This window comes from Oncorhynchus clarkii, chromosome 3 (assembly GCF_045791955.1).
Source record: "Oncorhynchus clarkii lewisi isolate Uvic-CL-2024 chromosome 3, UVic_Ocla_1.0, whole genome shotgun sequence".
Classification (NCBI taxonomy): Eukaryota; Metazoa; Chordata; class Actinopteri; order Salmoniformes; family Salmonidae; genus Oncorhynchus; species Oncorhynchus clarkii.
Genome location: NC_092149.1, coordinates 16,978,258 through 16,991,353, shown reverse-complemented (window position 1 = coordinate 16,991,353; position 13,096 = coordinate 16,978,258). Strand labels below are relative to the sequence as shown.

The window sequence follows — 13,096 nt, the reverse complement described above, 5'->3', positions numbered from 1 at the left end:
TCCCTTGCGTCTTCTCTTTAGATGAGCGACCGACGTCACTTTAAAAGGTATATGTGCGCCACAGCCACATACAGTATGGGAGCATTAGGCGGACGAGTGGGCAGCAACGCCACGGACAAAGTGCTTTTCTTCATCACCATCTCTGAGCAAATAAAGCTGAGATAGCGAGAACTCTGCATTTCTCCTTCATTGGAGCTGAAGCCCAGGCTGGCCTGTTCCCTCTGTACTGTCTCCAGTCCAGTCCTGGGGAGGGACTGACACACTGTACAGTATATACATTCTGAATTGATCACCAGCACAGGGGAGTATCAATTAGATACTACTTGGTACATCTACATGTTTATAGGCACAATCTGGAAGATACACTGCTGTTCACTGGTAATTACTAACAATGATTTATACCCATTGATCCTTGAAGAATAGAACTAATGTCTCATAATGGGAATGTCTTGGTGATGTGAATTTCCTGTTCTGTCAGTCATGTAATTAGAGATGAGAGCTGGGGATGTCAGACATAATATTGATTAGTACTGACTGACTGACTGACTGAGAAGACTAGAGGACCAGAGGTTAATATGTTGTTGATAAACATCCATGGACTGGAAATTTCCCACCAGGCACCACAACGCTACTTCATTCATGCATTTGTTTATAAACATCCAGCAGACGTAAACCAACAACAGACGAGGGTATTGGTTTATAACCAGTTTTAATTAACCCTGATTACAGCTTAATGACAAGTTTGAAAAACAAACAAAAGAATTAAAGAGAAATTCAATGTTACATCATGGTATTAAATCTCATCTCTCTGTTTGAGTGTTATATAACCGCATGGGGGGGACCTTTACATAGTAAAACAATACAAATCAGTTTTTATTTTAAATGAAACAATCCCCAAAATGAAAAAAAATATACAAGACCAAGAGAGAAAGTAACATTGTAAAATAGAAATGACAATACAAGATCAAATCATACATATCCCCCTCCACCCTCCCTCCCCAATAAAATCCTCCCCCTGCCAACCTCTTCTCTGTCGCCATAACAACCCCTCTCAGAATGAATATTACACTTTAGTTTATATTACAAATGTTAAAACCACATGAAAGACTGAGGAGGGGGCAGGAGCTGGTAGGGGGTCAAAACAGAAGCATGGAGGAGAGGTCTAAGTCACGATGACAGTGTGATGTACAGTTCACAACAACCCTAAAGCAGTAGTAACTCAACCATGGACCAATAATGAGAAGGATGGGGAGGTAAGTAAATCCAACCATAACAATAAGAACAACAATAATAAACAGCAATATCGACATCAGAAAGGAAAATAACATTGAGGGTATTTTTAATCTTTGCTAAAGAAATGTTATCCTTCTACACTTTCTCTAGCTTCTCCTGACTGCCGACTCAGACATGAGACCTGGATATTCCCATCCCACACCATCCTGATAAAAGATCACGCTGCAGTTAACAGTCAGGTAGACAGACAATGCTGGCAATAGAGAGAAAGAGGGATGAAGAGTGAAGCAGAGGAAAAAGAGAACAAGCAGAATAATGCCCAGTCTGTTGCTTAGTTATGATGAGTAGTTTATAAGGCAGCTGTCAGTTTCAATAGACACAGGGTGAGGTGGAGGTGAGGGAAGGGGACAGAGAGTGTGTGTGTGGTCACATATACAACACCACCAGGATGGACAATAACAGCAGTCCGATGATTGTGACTTGCTCAGCCACACACCTGCCAGTCTGGAAGCCTGCCATCCCAGAGGCCCCTGTTAGAGTTCTTACTGGTTGGTTAAGTCTTTGATTGCCCTGAGCCAATCAGAGGGCCGTTTGGCTCAGTCTCCAGACCTCTAATGCTCCAGGATGTCAAAACATCAAAGCAGCAAAACAGTACGGGTAGATTGTGTGGGAGGGGTTTGGAAATGTGAGTCTGTGTGTGTGTGTGTTTGAGATAGTGGGCAGGGTATTCCAGGTGAAGTCTAACGTCATCTTTCCAGCCTCCACTGTTATCTGTACAGCAATCATTAACCTCAGCCTCCACCCCCACCAACCTGCTGGGAATATAGCTAATGCAGTCACGATTAGTAAACTGTCCGCTTTAGATAACCGGCTTAACTGGGTAGAGCTGAGAAATGACAGGATTTCTCATCGACTAAAATCCCCAGTCCTGGCTAACCCTGAGCTCATTCACTTCCACTGGGGCCGGAGGTGAGTTGTGAGGTCCATTAGTGAGGTGAGGTCCCCATAGAGCTGCACTATCAAGGTGAGACCTGCCCAGAGGGAGACTGGGGACAGGTGACGGTGGTCAGGTCTTCTACAAGCTGAGAGGGAGTAGCGGACCGTGATGGCAGACAGAATAGTCATGTTCAAATGACAGCTGGTGTATATATTCAGTGTACTACAATGCAGTTCTTTCATGATTCTCATTATTTTCATCATTTTGTCTGTCTATCCTGTGTCATTTGTTGTCCCTTGGTCATAACAAAACATTTGGACTCCTACCCATCCCGTTGTCTCCCTCCCCTAAGGAAGTTTACCCGCTGAGAAACAGGATATTTTCTCCCCTCGCCTACCAGAACGAATCACTCACAAAAACATCCTGAATCTGTCATTTCATTAAATGGCATGTTGTTTTAGTTTTTTATATCAGTTTGGAATTTCATATATAATACAGTGCCTTGCGAAAGTATTCGGCCCCCTTGAACTTTGCAACCTTTTGCCACATTTCAGGTTTCAAACAAAGATATAAAACTGTATTTTTTTGTGAAGAATCAACAACAAGTGGGACACAATCATGAACTGGAACGACATTTATTGGATATTTCAAACTTTTTTAACAAATCAAAAACTGAAAAATTGGGCGTGCAAAATTATTCAGCCCCTTTACTTTCAGTGCAGCAAACTCTCTCCAGAAGTTCAGTGAGGATCTCTGAATGATCCAATGTTGACCTAAATGACTAATGATGATAAATACAATCCACCTGTGTGTAATCAAGTCTCCGTATAAATGCACCTGCACTGTGATAGTCTCAGAGGTCCGTTAAAAGCGCAGAGAGCATCATGAAGAACAAGGAACACACCAGGCAGGTCCGAGATACTGTTGTGAAGAAGTTTAAAGCCGGATTTGGATGCAAAAAGATTTCCCAAGCTTTAAACATCCCAAGGAGCACTGTGCAAGCGATAATATTGAAATGGAAGGAGTATCAGACCACTGCAAATCTACCAAGACCTGGCCGTCCCTCTAAACTTTCAGCTCATACAAGGAGAAGACTGATCAGAGATGCAGCCAAGAGGCCCATGATCACTCTGGATGAACTGCAGAGATCTACAGCTGAGGTGGGAGACTCTGTCCATAGGACAACAATCAGTCGTATATTGCACAAATCTGGCCTTTATGGAAGAGTGGCAAGAAGAAAGCCATTTCTTAAAGATATCCATAAAAAGTGTTGTTTAAAGTTTGCCACAAGCCACCTGGGAGACACACCAAACATGTGGAAGAAGGTGCTCTGGTCAGATGAAACCAAAATTGAACTTTTTGGCAACAATGCAAAACGTTATGTTTGGCGTAAAAGCAACACAGCTCATCACCCTGATCACACCATCCCCACTGTCAAACATGGTGGTGGCAGCATCATGGTTTGGGCCTGCTTTTCTTCAGCAGGGACAGGGAAGATGGTTAAAATTGATGGGAAGATGCATGGAGCCAAATACAGGACCATTCTGGAAGAAAACCTGATGGAGTCTGCAAAAGACCTGAGACTGGGACGGAGATTTGGCTTCCAACAAGACAATGATCCAAAACATAAAGCAAAATCTACAATGGAATGGTTCAAAAATAAACATATCCAGGTGTTAGAATGGCCAAGTCAAAGTCCAGACCTGAATCCAATCGAGAATCTGTGGAAAGAACTGAAAACTGCTGTTCACAAATGCTCTCCATCCAACCTCACTGAGCTCGAGCTGTTTTGCAAGGAGGAATGGGAAAACATTTCACTCTCTCGATGTGCAAAACTCATAGAGACATACCCCAAGCGACTTACAGCTGTAATCGCAGCAAAAGGTGGCGCTACAAAGTATTAACTTAAGGGGGCTGAATAATTTTGCACGGCCAATTTTTCAGTTTTTGATTTGTTAAAAAAGTTTGAAATATTCAATAAATGTCGTTCCACTTCATGATTGTGTCCCACTTGTTGTTGATTCTTCACAAAAAAAAATACAGTTTTATATCTTTATGTTTGAAGCCTGAAATGTGGCAAAAGGTCGCAAAGTTCAAGGGGGCCGAATACTTTCGCAAGGCACTGTATATACTGAGCAAAAATATAAACGTAACATGCAACGATTTCAAAGATTTTACTGAGTTACAGTTCATAGAAGGAAATCAGTCAATTTACATAAATTTGGTCCTAATCTATGGACTTCACATGACTGGGAATAGAGATACTCATTGATTCGTCACAGATACCTTAAAAAAAAAAAAGTAGCATAGAGTTGATCAGGCTGTTGATTGTGGCCTGTGGAATGTTGTCCCACTCCTCTTCAATGGCCGTGCAAAGTTGCTGGATCTTGGCGGGAACTGGAACACGCTGTCGAAGACGTTGATCCAGAGCATACCAAACATGCTCAACGCGTGACATCTGGTGAGTATGCAGGCCATGGAAGAACTGGGACATTTTCAGCTTCCAGGAATAGTGTACAGATCCTTGCGACATGGAGCCGTGCATTATGCTGAAACATGAGGGGATGGCAGTGGAAGAATGGCACGACAATGGGCAATCGGTGTCTCTATGCATTCAAATAGCCATCAATAAATGTAATTGTGTTCGTTGTCCGTAGTTTATGCCTGCCCATACCATAACCCCACCGCCACCATGGGGCACCTCTGTTCACAACATTGACATCAGCAAACTGCTCGTCCACACAACGCCATACACGTGGTCTGCGGTTGTGAGGCCGGTTGGCCGTACTGCCAAATTCTCTAAAATGACGTTGGAGCGGCTTATGGCAGAGAAATTAACATTCAATTCTCTGGTAACACCTCTGGTGGACATTCCTGCAGTCAGCATGCCAAATTCACGCTCCCTCAAAACTTGAGACATCTGTGGCATTGTGTTGTGTGACAAAACTGCACATTTTAGAGTGGCCTTTTATTGACCCCATGCACAAGGTGCACCTGTGTAATGATCATGCTGTTTAATCAGCTTCTTGATATGCCACACCTGTCAGCTGGATGGATTATCTTGGCAAAGGAGAAATGCTCACTAACAGGGATGTAAACAAATGTGTGCACAAAATTTGAGAGGAACAAGCTTTTTGTGTGTATGGAAAATGTCTGGGATCTTTTACTTCAGCTCATGAAACACGGGACCAACACTTTACATGTTTTGTTTATATTTTTGTTCAGTGTATAAATATATAGTTTATATGAGTGTGTATATCTCAGTTGGACTTTCTCGTTTTATATATATATTTTTTACTAAGACTCTTGTAAAGAGTTTATACATGCTATAAAACAAGGCATAGAGAGGCAGTGTGTGTGTGTGTATGTGTATATATATGTATATGTGTGTGTGTGTGTGTCTACAGGTGTGCTTGCATATGCGGTGTTGTGTGCGTATTCTGCTGGTTTAGTTAACACTATGAGACTATGGTTGATAGAACAGGAGTACGGGATTTGGGTGGAGCTGGTGAACTAGGATTCTGTGCAGGTGGCCCTTGCTTCTGCCCTGCCATGGGATAGACAAGGCTAAGCTAGGATAAGCTAACAGTTAAAAGATAATGGACCCCTCACTCTAGGAGAGCTCTCTCCCCCTCCCAATGGTACTCTCGCTGTTCCTCTCTGTCATCTAACAACCAAGCCACTGCCCCCCCCCCCCCCCCACGTTTATCCTCCACCCTCTCCCTTCTCTCATTTAGATCAGGATCTTTCAGGCATGGTCCACAAAAGAAATGGAAGGAAGTAGGAGAGAGAGAAAAGATTACAGAAAGAGAGGAAAGTACAAAAGTGATGACAGAGGAGTGTTAGATAGAAATAAAGTGTGTGTTGAATAGCAGTACCCTTCAGTAGCAGTCCAAGAGCAAAGCCATGTCCCAAAGTCCTGCCACTGCCCGTTTCCCCAGCAGCTGGTGTGTGTGTGTCTGTGGCATCCCTGAGTGGCGTGGCCAGTGTTGCGAGGAGGAGTCTCTGCCAGTTCACCACGACTAGGTTCCACAGCCCCCAATCGACAGCCCAACTTTCCTGTGTGTCTGTTATGGGTAAGAACAGGGGGGGGGGATACTATTACAGAAATAATAGCGAGAGTCGCACACTATGTATAAACTCCCGGTCATTTATTGGGTAAATCACCAACGTTTTGGCATCACTGTGCCTTCTTCAGGATCATACTTTTACACCGATGCTTTCCTCCTCTCAGTCTTCTCTCTCTCTCTGTGTCTGATACAGGTACAGGCACTTGTAGAAGCCTTGTCTTCCTCTCTATACAAAAATAAAATGGGAGAAATCTCATCCTCCATGTCTGCAGGGCTGGAAAGCCAGGGGGCTGGGCTGTCTGAGTTGGGGTCCCCTGAGGAGAAAGACAGACTCTAACCCTAGGCAGAAGGCAGGAAATGTGAGGCAAAGGAGCTGGGTCAGGAGATGTGGGGCAGTGCTGGGCTGGAGGCTGGATATGAGGCTGACAGTGGGCTGGAAAGGAAACTGGCTTGGGGGTTCCATCCAGACACAAGCAGAGAGTAGCGTCCCCTCTGGTTCTGCCCCTGGTTCTGCCCCTGGTTTAAGTCACTGAGTCTGGGCTTGCTTGGACCAAAAGTCCCCTCTCTTCTTCAACAGTCTCTGAGGGAGGGGTCTCGTTACAGTAGAAGGTAAGGGCTTTGGGAGGAGGGTGTGGACTGCGTCAGGGTTTGGAGTTTGATTAGGCCCAGGTTTAGTTTGAGTTAGGAGAGAACTGTCTGCCTGTCAGAGTGGCAGGAGGACCTCAGGAGTCATTTACACTGTCCTGAACCACCACTGTCTGCTAGCATTAGTGTTTCTATGTATCTCTATGTGTGTGGATCAGCATCAGCAGTCCTTGTTCTCCAGTGACAGTTGGGCGGTGGCCTGGTGCAGGTCCTGGTTCACCCCCCTCTGAGCCAACGGGAGGGAACACTCATACCCCCCCAGGGCTGGGGGACTGGGGGCGCTGCCAGCCCCGTTCTCCTGCATCCCTCCATTCTTCTCCGTCTCTCTTTCCCTCTCCTTCTCCCCTCGTACTTTCTTGTCGTCCTGCTCTTCCATGGCCTCCATTCGTTGGTCTTCACTCCAGCGCCGTTTGAAGCGCAGCTTGAGTGGAATGCACTTGGTCTGCCCCTGGGCGGGGGACTGGGGAGGGGGGGTGTCGCCTGGCTCGGCCGGCTCACTCTTCAGGGTGGGAGGTCCGCGGTGGGGGTGGGAGGTGAAGAAGGGCAGCAGGCCTGGAGGAGGGGGTGCGGGGGCCTTGAAGACATCCTCATCCAGGTCCTCGTCGTGGGGGTGTGGGTGGGAGGAGGTCCCGTTGGGGTGGTGGAGGTGAGGCCGGGGGTGTCGGGGGGAGAAGAGGTCATACTCTTCGCCCCGGTCGTCGGGGTCTTCGTCGCTGATGTCAGTCACCTCCACCTCTTCTTCTGACTCAATATCTGAGATGGGCTCCACCTACAGAGAGACAGAGTGTCAATATCACAGTCACAAACGTTTAGCCATCAGGATCCTCAACACATACAGTCAAACAGTTCAAAGTGACTATGTCCCCTTGTGGGTCTCACCTTGATCTTGGGCAGCCCGGTGCTGTTGAGGGAGCCGGTGGAGGAGGAGTTGGAGATGAGTCCTGACCCGCCGGCTGAGCTCAGGTCACTGCCGAAGGACAGGGAGGACCCCAGACCGGAGGACGACAGGGACCCTGAGCCCGAGGACAGTGAGCTCTGCCTGGGGTGGTGGTCCTGGCTACCGTCCCTCTGCTTCCGGCCCAATGGAGGAGGCTGCAGCTTGAACTTGAAGGGCGAGAGGTGAGGCGGCTCCTCACCCAGGTGCAGTGGGTGGTGGATGGGGTGGGGGTGGGAATGAGCCGAGTGAGGGTGGGCTGAGTGCGGGTGGGGTAGGGCTGAGTGCGGGTGAGGGTGGGCTGAGTGAGGGTGAGGAGAGTGGGATTGGGACAGGGGTGATGGGTGTCGATGACTATTCAGACCTGAGCGTTCTCCTCCTCTCTCTGCTCCTCCCCTCTCGCCCAGTTCTCTCTTGTCTTGGGCGAGGCGGTGTGGCTGGGGAATGATGACGTTGGGGTAGTGGAGGAAGGCTCTGGGGCTAAGGTGGTAGTTGTAGACACTCTGGTGGTGGGCCTGCAGGTAGCGCTTCATTTCCTCAGGGTTGAAGGAGAAGTGGGAGCCCAGCATGGGGGAGAGGGAGGGGGACGGGGTGTAGGGCAGGTGGGAGGAGGGGGTCAAGGACAGGGCTGGGGACAGAGGTGGGGCTAAGAGCCCTGCACCCCCAGGGCCAGGCAGGGGGGACACGGGGAAGGGGGACAGGTTGTCGGGGTGGACCCTGTGTCCCAGGGGGCCGCGGGAGCCTGGGTGGGCGTTGGGGTTCCCTGCTCCACCATACATCCTAAACAGAGACTCATGGGACATACGGGGGTGGATCATAGTCCTGTACCCTCCTCCCCCTGGACCTCCTACTCCTCCTCCCCCTGGACCTCCTACTCCTCCTCCCCCTGGACCTCCTACTCCTCCTCCTCCTCCCCCTGGACCTCCTCCTCCTCCTCCTCCTCCCCCTGGACCTCCTCCTCCTCCTCCCCCTGGACCTCCTCCTCCCCCACTCAGCCCTCTCTCTCCCCCCCTGTCCTCCCCTCCTCCCCCGCTGCCGTCCTCGATCTCAGAGTTGACGGAGGTCCCATCGCTGCAGTCGCTGACCGAGCCGCGCGCCATTCGCCGAGCCACGGCGCTGAACACGCCCCCGGGGCTACGCAGGTCCTCATTGGGTGAAAGCATGTCGGATGGCGTGGACGGTGGGAAGCGGAAATGAGTTCCGGCTGCGGAAGGCAATGGTGGAGCACTCTGAGGAACACCACTACCTGTTAGAGAACAGGAGAGAGAGGGAAGAGAGGAGGAGAACAGAGAGATGCAATGATGAGGGGAGTAATATACACTAAGTAATGATATGGATTAGCACAGTCAGTGTTTAAGGATTTAGTGATGTCTGTGACACACACACACACACACACACACCACAACACCCACACACACACACACACACAGTGAGCGATACCTGTGGAGCCCATGTCTATGAAAGGGTAGTTGACCAGGACCAGTTTGTTGAAGTTGAACTTGTAGGTGAACCTCTTCCCTTTGGTCTTGTGGAGGATTCTCTTGTTGTAGTAATACCTGGTGGGGAAACAGACCAATATGGGGTCACACACTGACCTTTAGGTCTCATTACTGCCTGTAGCATGCTTCTCTAACACCGCTCTGACTAACCCCACAGCCCCTCCCCTCACCAACCTAACACTGCTCTGACTAACCCCACAGCCCCTCTCCTCGCCAACCTAACGCTGCTCTGACTAACCCCACAGCCCATCACCAACCTACCGCTGCTCTGACTAACCCCACAGCTCATCACCAACCCCACAGCCCCTCACCAACCTAACGCTGCTCTGACTAACCCCACAGCCCCTCACCAACCTAACACCACTCTGACTAACTGACTGTGTGTGTGTGTGTCAGTGTGTGTGTGTAACCCCACAGCCCCTCCCCTCACCAACCTCACTGCTCTGACTAACCCCACAGCCCCTCTCCTGTGCTGCTCTGACTAACCCCACAGCCCATCACCAACCTACCGCTGTGTGTGTCAGCTCTGACTAACCCCACAGCCCCTCACCAACCTAACACCACTCTGCTGACCAGTGTGTGTGTGTGCTCTCTGTGTGCCCTTGCTCTCTGGATCCCCTTCCAGTCAGTCCACTAAAGGGTGTGAAAGGATGGTTTTCTAGCTGCTTAGGTCAGCATATAGAGGAGATGTGTAGTGAGTGGACTGACAGCTAGCTGTACTGTCTGTAGCTGGCATGTTAAGAGGAGAGGAGAGAGAGATAAGAGGTTAGGACTGCTGGTAATACAGTATGATTAGTGGTGTTCCACTACTGGTGACTGACTGCATGGGTCTGGGACAGTCAGCCAAAGTAGCTGTTATTATCTACTACAGCTGTTATTTTACCTGGAGCCTCCCACTCTTATTATGCTAAGACTTGTGGTGTCTGTGTGTGGAGGCAGACTGTAGCTCTTTTTCTGTCTCTCTCCCCCTCCCTCCATCACACTGGATCTGATTCTCTCTCCCCCTCCCTCCATCACACTGGATCTGATTCTCTCTCCCCCCTACCTCCATCAAACTGGATCTGATTCTCTCTCTCCATCACACTGGATCTGATTCTCTCTCTCCCCCTACATCACACTGGATCTGATTCTCTCTCTCCCCCTACCTCCATCACACTGGATCTGATTCTCTCTATCCCCCTACCTCCATCACACTGGATCTGATTCTCTCTCTCCATCACACTGGATCTGATTCTCTCTCTCCCCCTACATCACACTGGATCTGATTATCTCTCTCCCCCTACATCACACTGGATCTGATTCTCTCTCTCCCCCTACCTCCATCACACTGGATCTGATTCTCTCTCTCCATCACACTGGATCTGATTCTCTCTCTCCCCCTACCTCCATCACACTGGATCTGATTCTCTCTCTCCATCACACTGGATCTGATTCTCTCTCTCCCCCTACATCACACTGGATCTGATTCTCTCTCTCCCCCTACCTCCATCACACTGGATCTGATTCTCTCTCTCCATCACACTGGATCTGATTCTCTTTCTCCCCCTCCCTCCATCACACTGGATCTGATCCTCTCTCTCCCCCTACCTCCATCACACTGGATCTGATTCTCTCTCTCCATCACACTGGATCTGATTCTCTCTCTCCCCCTAACTCCATCACACTGGATCTGATTCTCTCTCTCCATCACACTGGATCTGATTCTCTTTCTCCCCCTCCCTCCATCACACTGGATCTGATTCTCTCTCTCCATCACACTGGATCTGATTCTCTCTCTCCCCCTACCTCCATCACACTGGATCTGATTCTCTCTCTCCATCACACTGGATCTGATTCTCTCTCTCCCCCTACATCACACTGGATCTGATTCTCTCTCTCCCCCTACCTCCATCACACTGGATCTGATTCTCTCTCTCCATCACACTGGATCTGATTCTCTTTCTCCCCCTCCCTCCATCACACTGGATCTGATTCTCTCTCTCCCCCTACCTCCATCACACTGGATCTGATTCTCTCTCTCCATCACATTGGATCTGATTCTCTCTCTCCCCCTACCTCCATCACACTGGATATGATTCTCTCTCTCCATCACACTGGATCTGATTCTCTTTCTCCCCCTCCCTCCATCACACTGGATCTGATTCTCTCTCTCCATCACACTGGATCTGATTCTCTCTCTCCCCCTACCTCCATCACACTGGATATGATTCTCTCTCTCCATCACACTGGATCTGATTCTCTCTCTCCATCACACTGGATCTGATTCTCTCTCTCCATCACACTGGATCTGATTCTCTCTCTCCATCACACTGGATCTGATTCCCTCTCTCCATCACACTGGATCTGATTCTCTCTGTCCATCACACTGGATCTGATTCTCTCTCTCCATCACACTGGATCTGATTCTCTCTCTCCATCACACTGGATCTGATTCTCTCTCTCCATCACACTGGATCTGATTCTCTCTCTCTCCATCACACTGGATCTGATTCTCTCTCTCCATCACACTGGATCTGATTCTCTCTCTCCATCACACTGGATCTGATTCTCTCTCTCCATCACACTGGATCTGATTCTCTCTCTCCATCACACTGGATCTGATTCTCTCTGTCCATCACACTGGATCTGATTCTCTCTCTCCATCACACTGGATCTGATTCTCTCTCTCCATCACACTGGATCTGATTCTCTCTCTCCATCACACTGGATCTGATTCTCTCTCTCCATCACACTGGATCTGATTCTCTCTCTCCATCACACTGGATCTGATTCTCTCTCTCCATCACACTGGATCTGATTCTCTCTCTCCATCACACTGGATCTGATTCTCTCTCTCCATCACACTGGATCTGATTCTCTCTCTCCATCACACTGGATCTGATTCTCTCTCTCCATCAAACTGGATCTGATTCTCTCTCTCCCCCTCCCTCCATCACACTGGATCTGATTCTCTCTCCCCCTACCTACATCACACTGGATCTGATTCTCTCTCTCCCCCTCCCTCCATCACACTGGATCTGATTCTCTCTCCATCACACGGGATCTGATTCTCCCTCTCCCCCTCCCTCCATCACACTGGATCTGATTATCTCTCCCCCACCCTCCATCACACTGGATCTGATTCTCTCTCCTTCCTTCCCACCTCTCCCTCCCTCTCTCCCCCTCCCTCCATCACACTGGATCTGATTCTCTCTCTCCCCCATCACACTGGATCTGATTCTCTCTCTCCCCCTCCCTCCATCACACTGGATCTGATTCTCTCTCTCCCCCTCCCTCCATCACACTGGATCTGATTCTCTCTCTCCATCACACTGGATCTGATTCTCTCTCTCCCCCTCCCTCCATCACACTGGATCTGATTCTCTCTCTCCCCCTACCTCCATCACACTGGATCTGATTCTCTCTCCCCCTCCCTCCATCACACTGGATCTGATTATCTCTCCTTCCTTCTCATCTCTCCCTCCCTTTCTCCCCCTCCCTCCATCACACTGGATCTGATTCTCTCTCCTTCCTTTTCATCTCTCCCTCCCTCTCTCCCCCTCCCTCAATCACACTGGATCTGATTCTCTCTCCTTCCTTCCCATCTCTCCCTCCCTCTCTACCCCTCCCTCCATCACACTGGATCTGATTCTCTCTCCTTCCTTCCCATCTCTCCCTCCCTCCATCACACTGGATCTGATTCTCTCTCCTTCCTTCTCATCTCTCCCTCCCTCCCTCCCTCCCTCCCTCCCTCCCTCCATCACACTGGATCTGATTCTCTCTCCTTCCCATCTCTCCC

General features: G+C 49.1%; 1 protein-coding gene across 1 annotated transcript in view; it reads right to left on the bottom strand.

Annotated features, from left to right (window-relative positions):
- Positions 1 to 692: 692 nt before the first annotated feature.
- Positions 693 to 13,096, bottom strand: part of LOC139384949 (ETS domain-containing transcription factor ERF-like) — an 85,442-nt gene continuing 73,038 nt past the window's right edge. The window contains exons 6-10 of the mRNA XM_071129896.1: positions 9,260 to 9,375; positions 8,772 to 9,065; positions 7,765 to 8,687; positions 4,303 to 7,654; positions 693 to 2,671 (exon numbers count right to left, since the gene is read on the bottom strand). Coding sequence (XP_070985997.1) covers positions 7,046 to 7,654; positions 7,765 to 8,687; positions 8,772 to 9,065; positions 9,260 to 9,375 — 1,942 coding nt within the window. The 3' untranslated portion in view covers positions 693 to 2,671; positions 4,303 to 7,045. The remainder of the gene's footprint in view (positions 2,672 to 4,302; positions 7,655 to 7,764; positions 8,688 to 8,771; positions 9,066 to 9,259; positions 9,376 to 13,096) is intronic.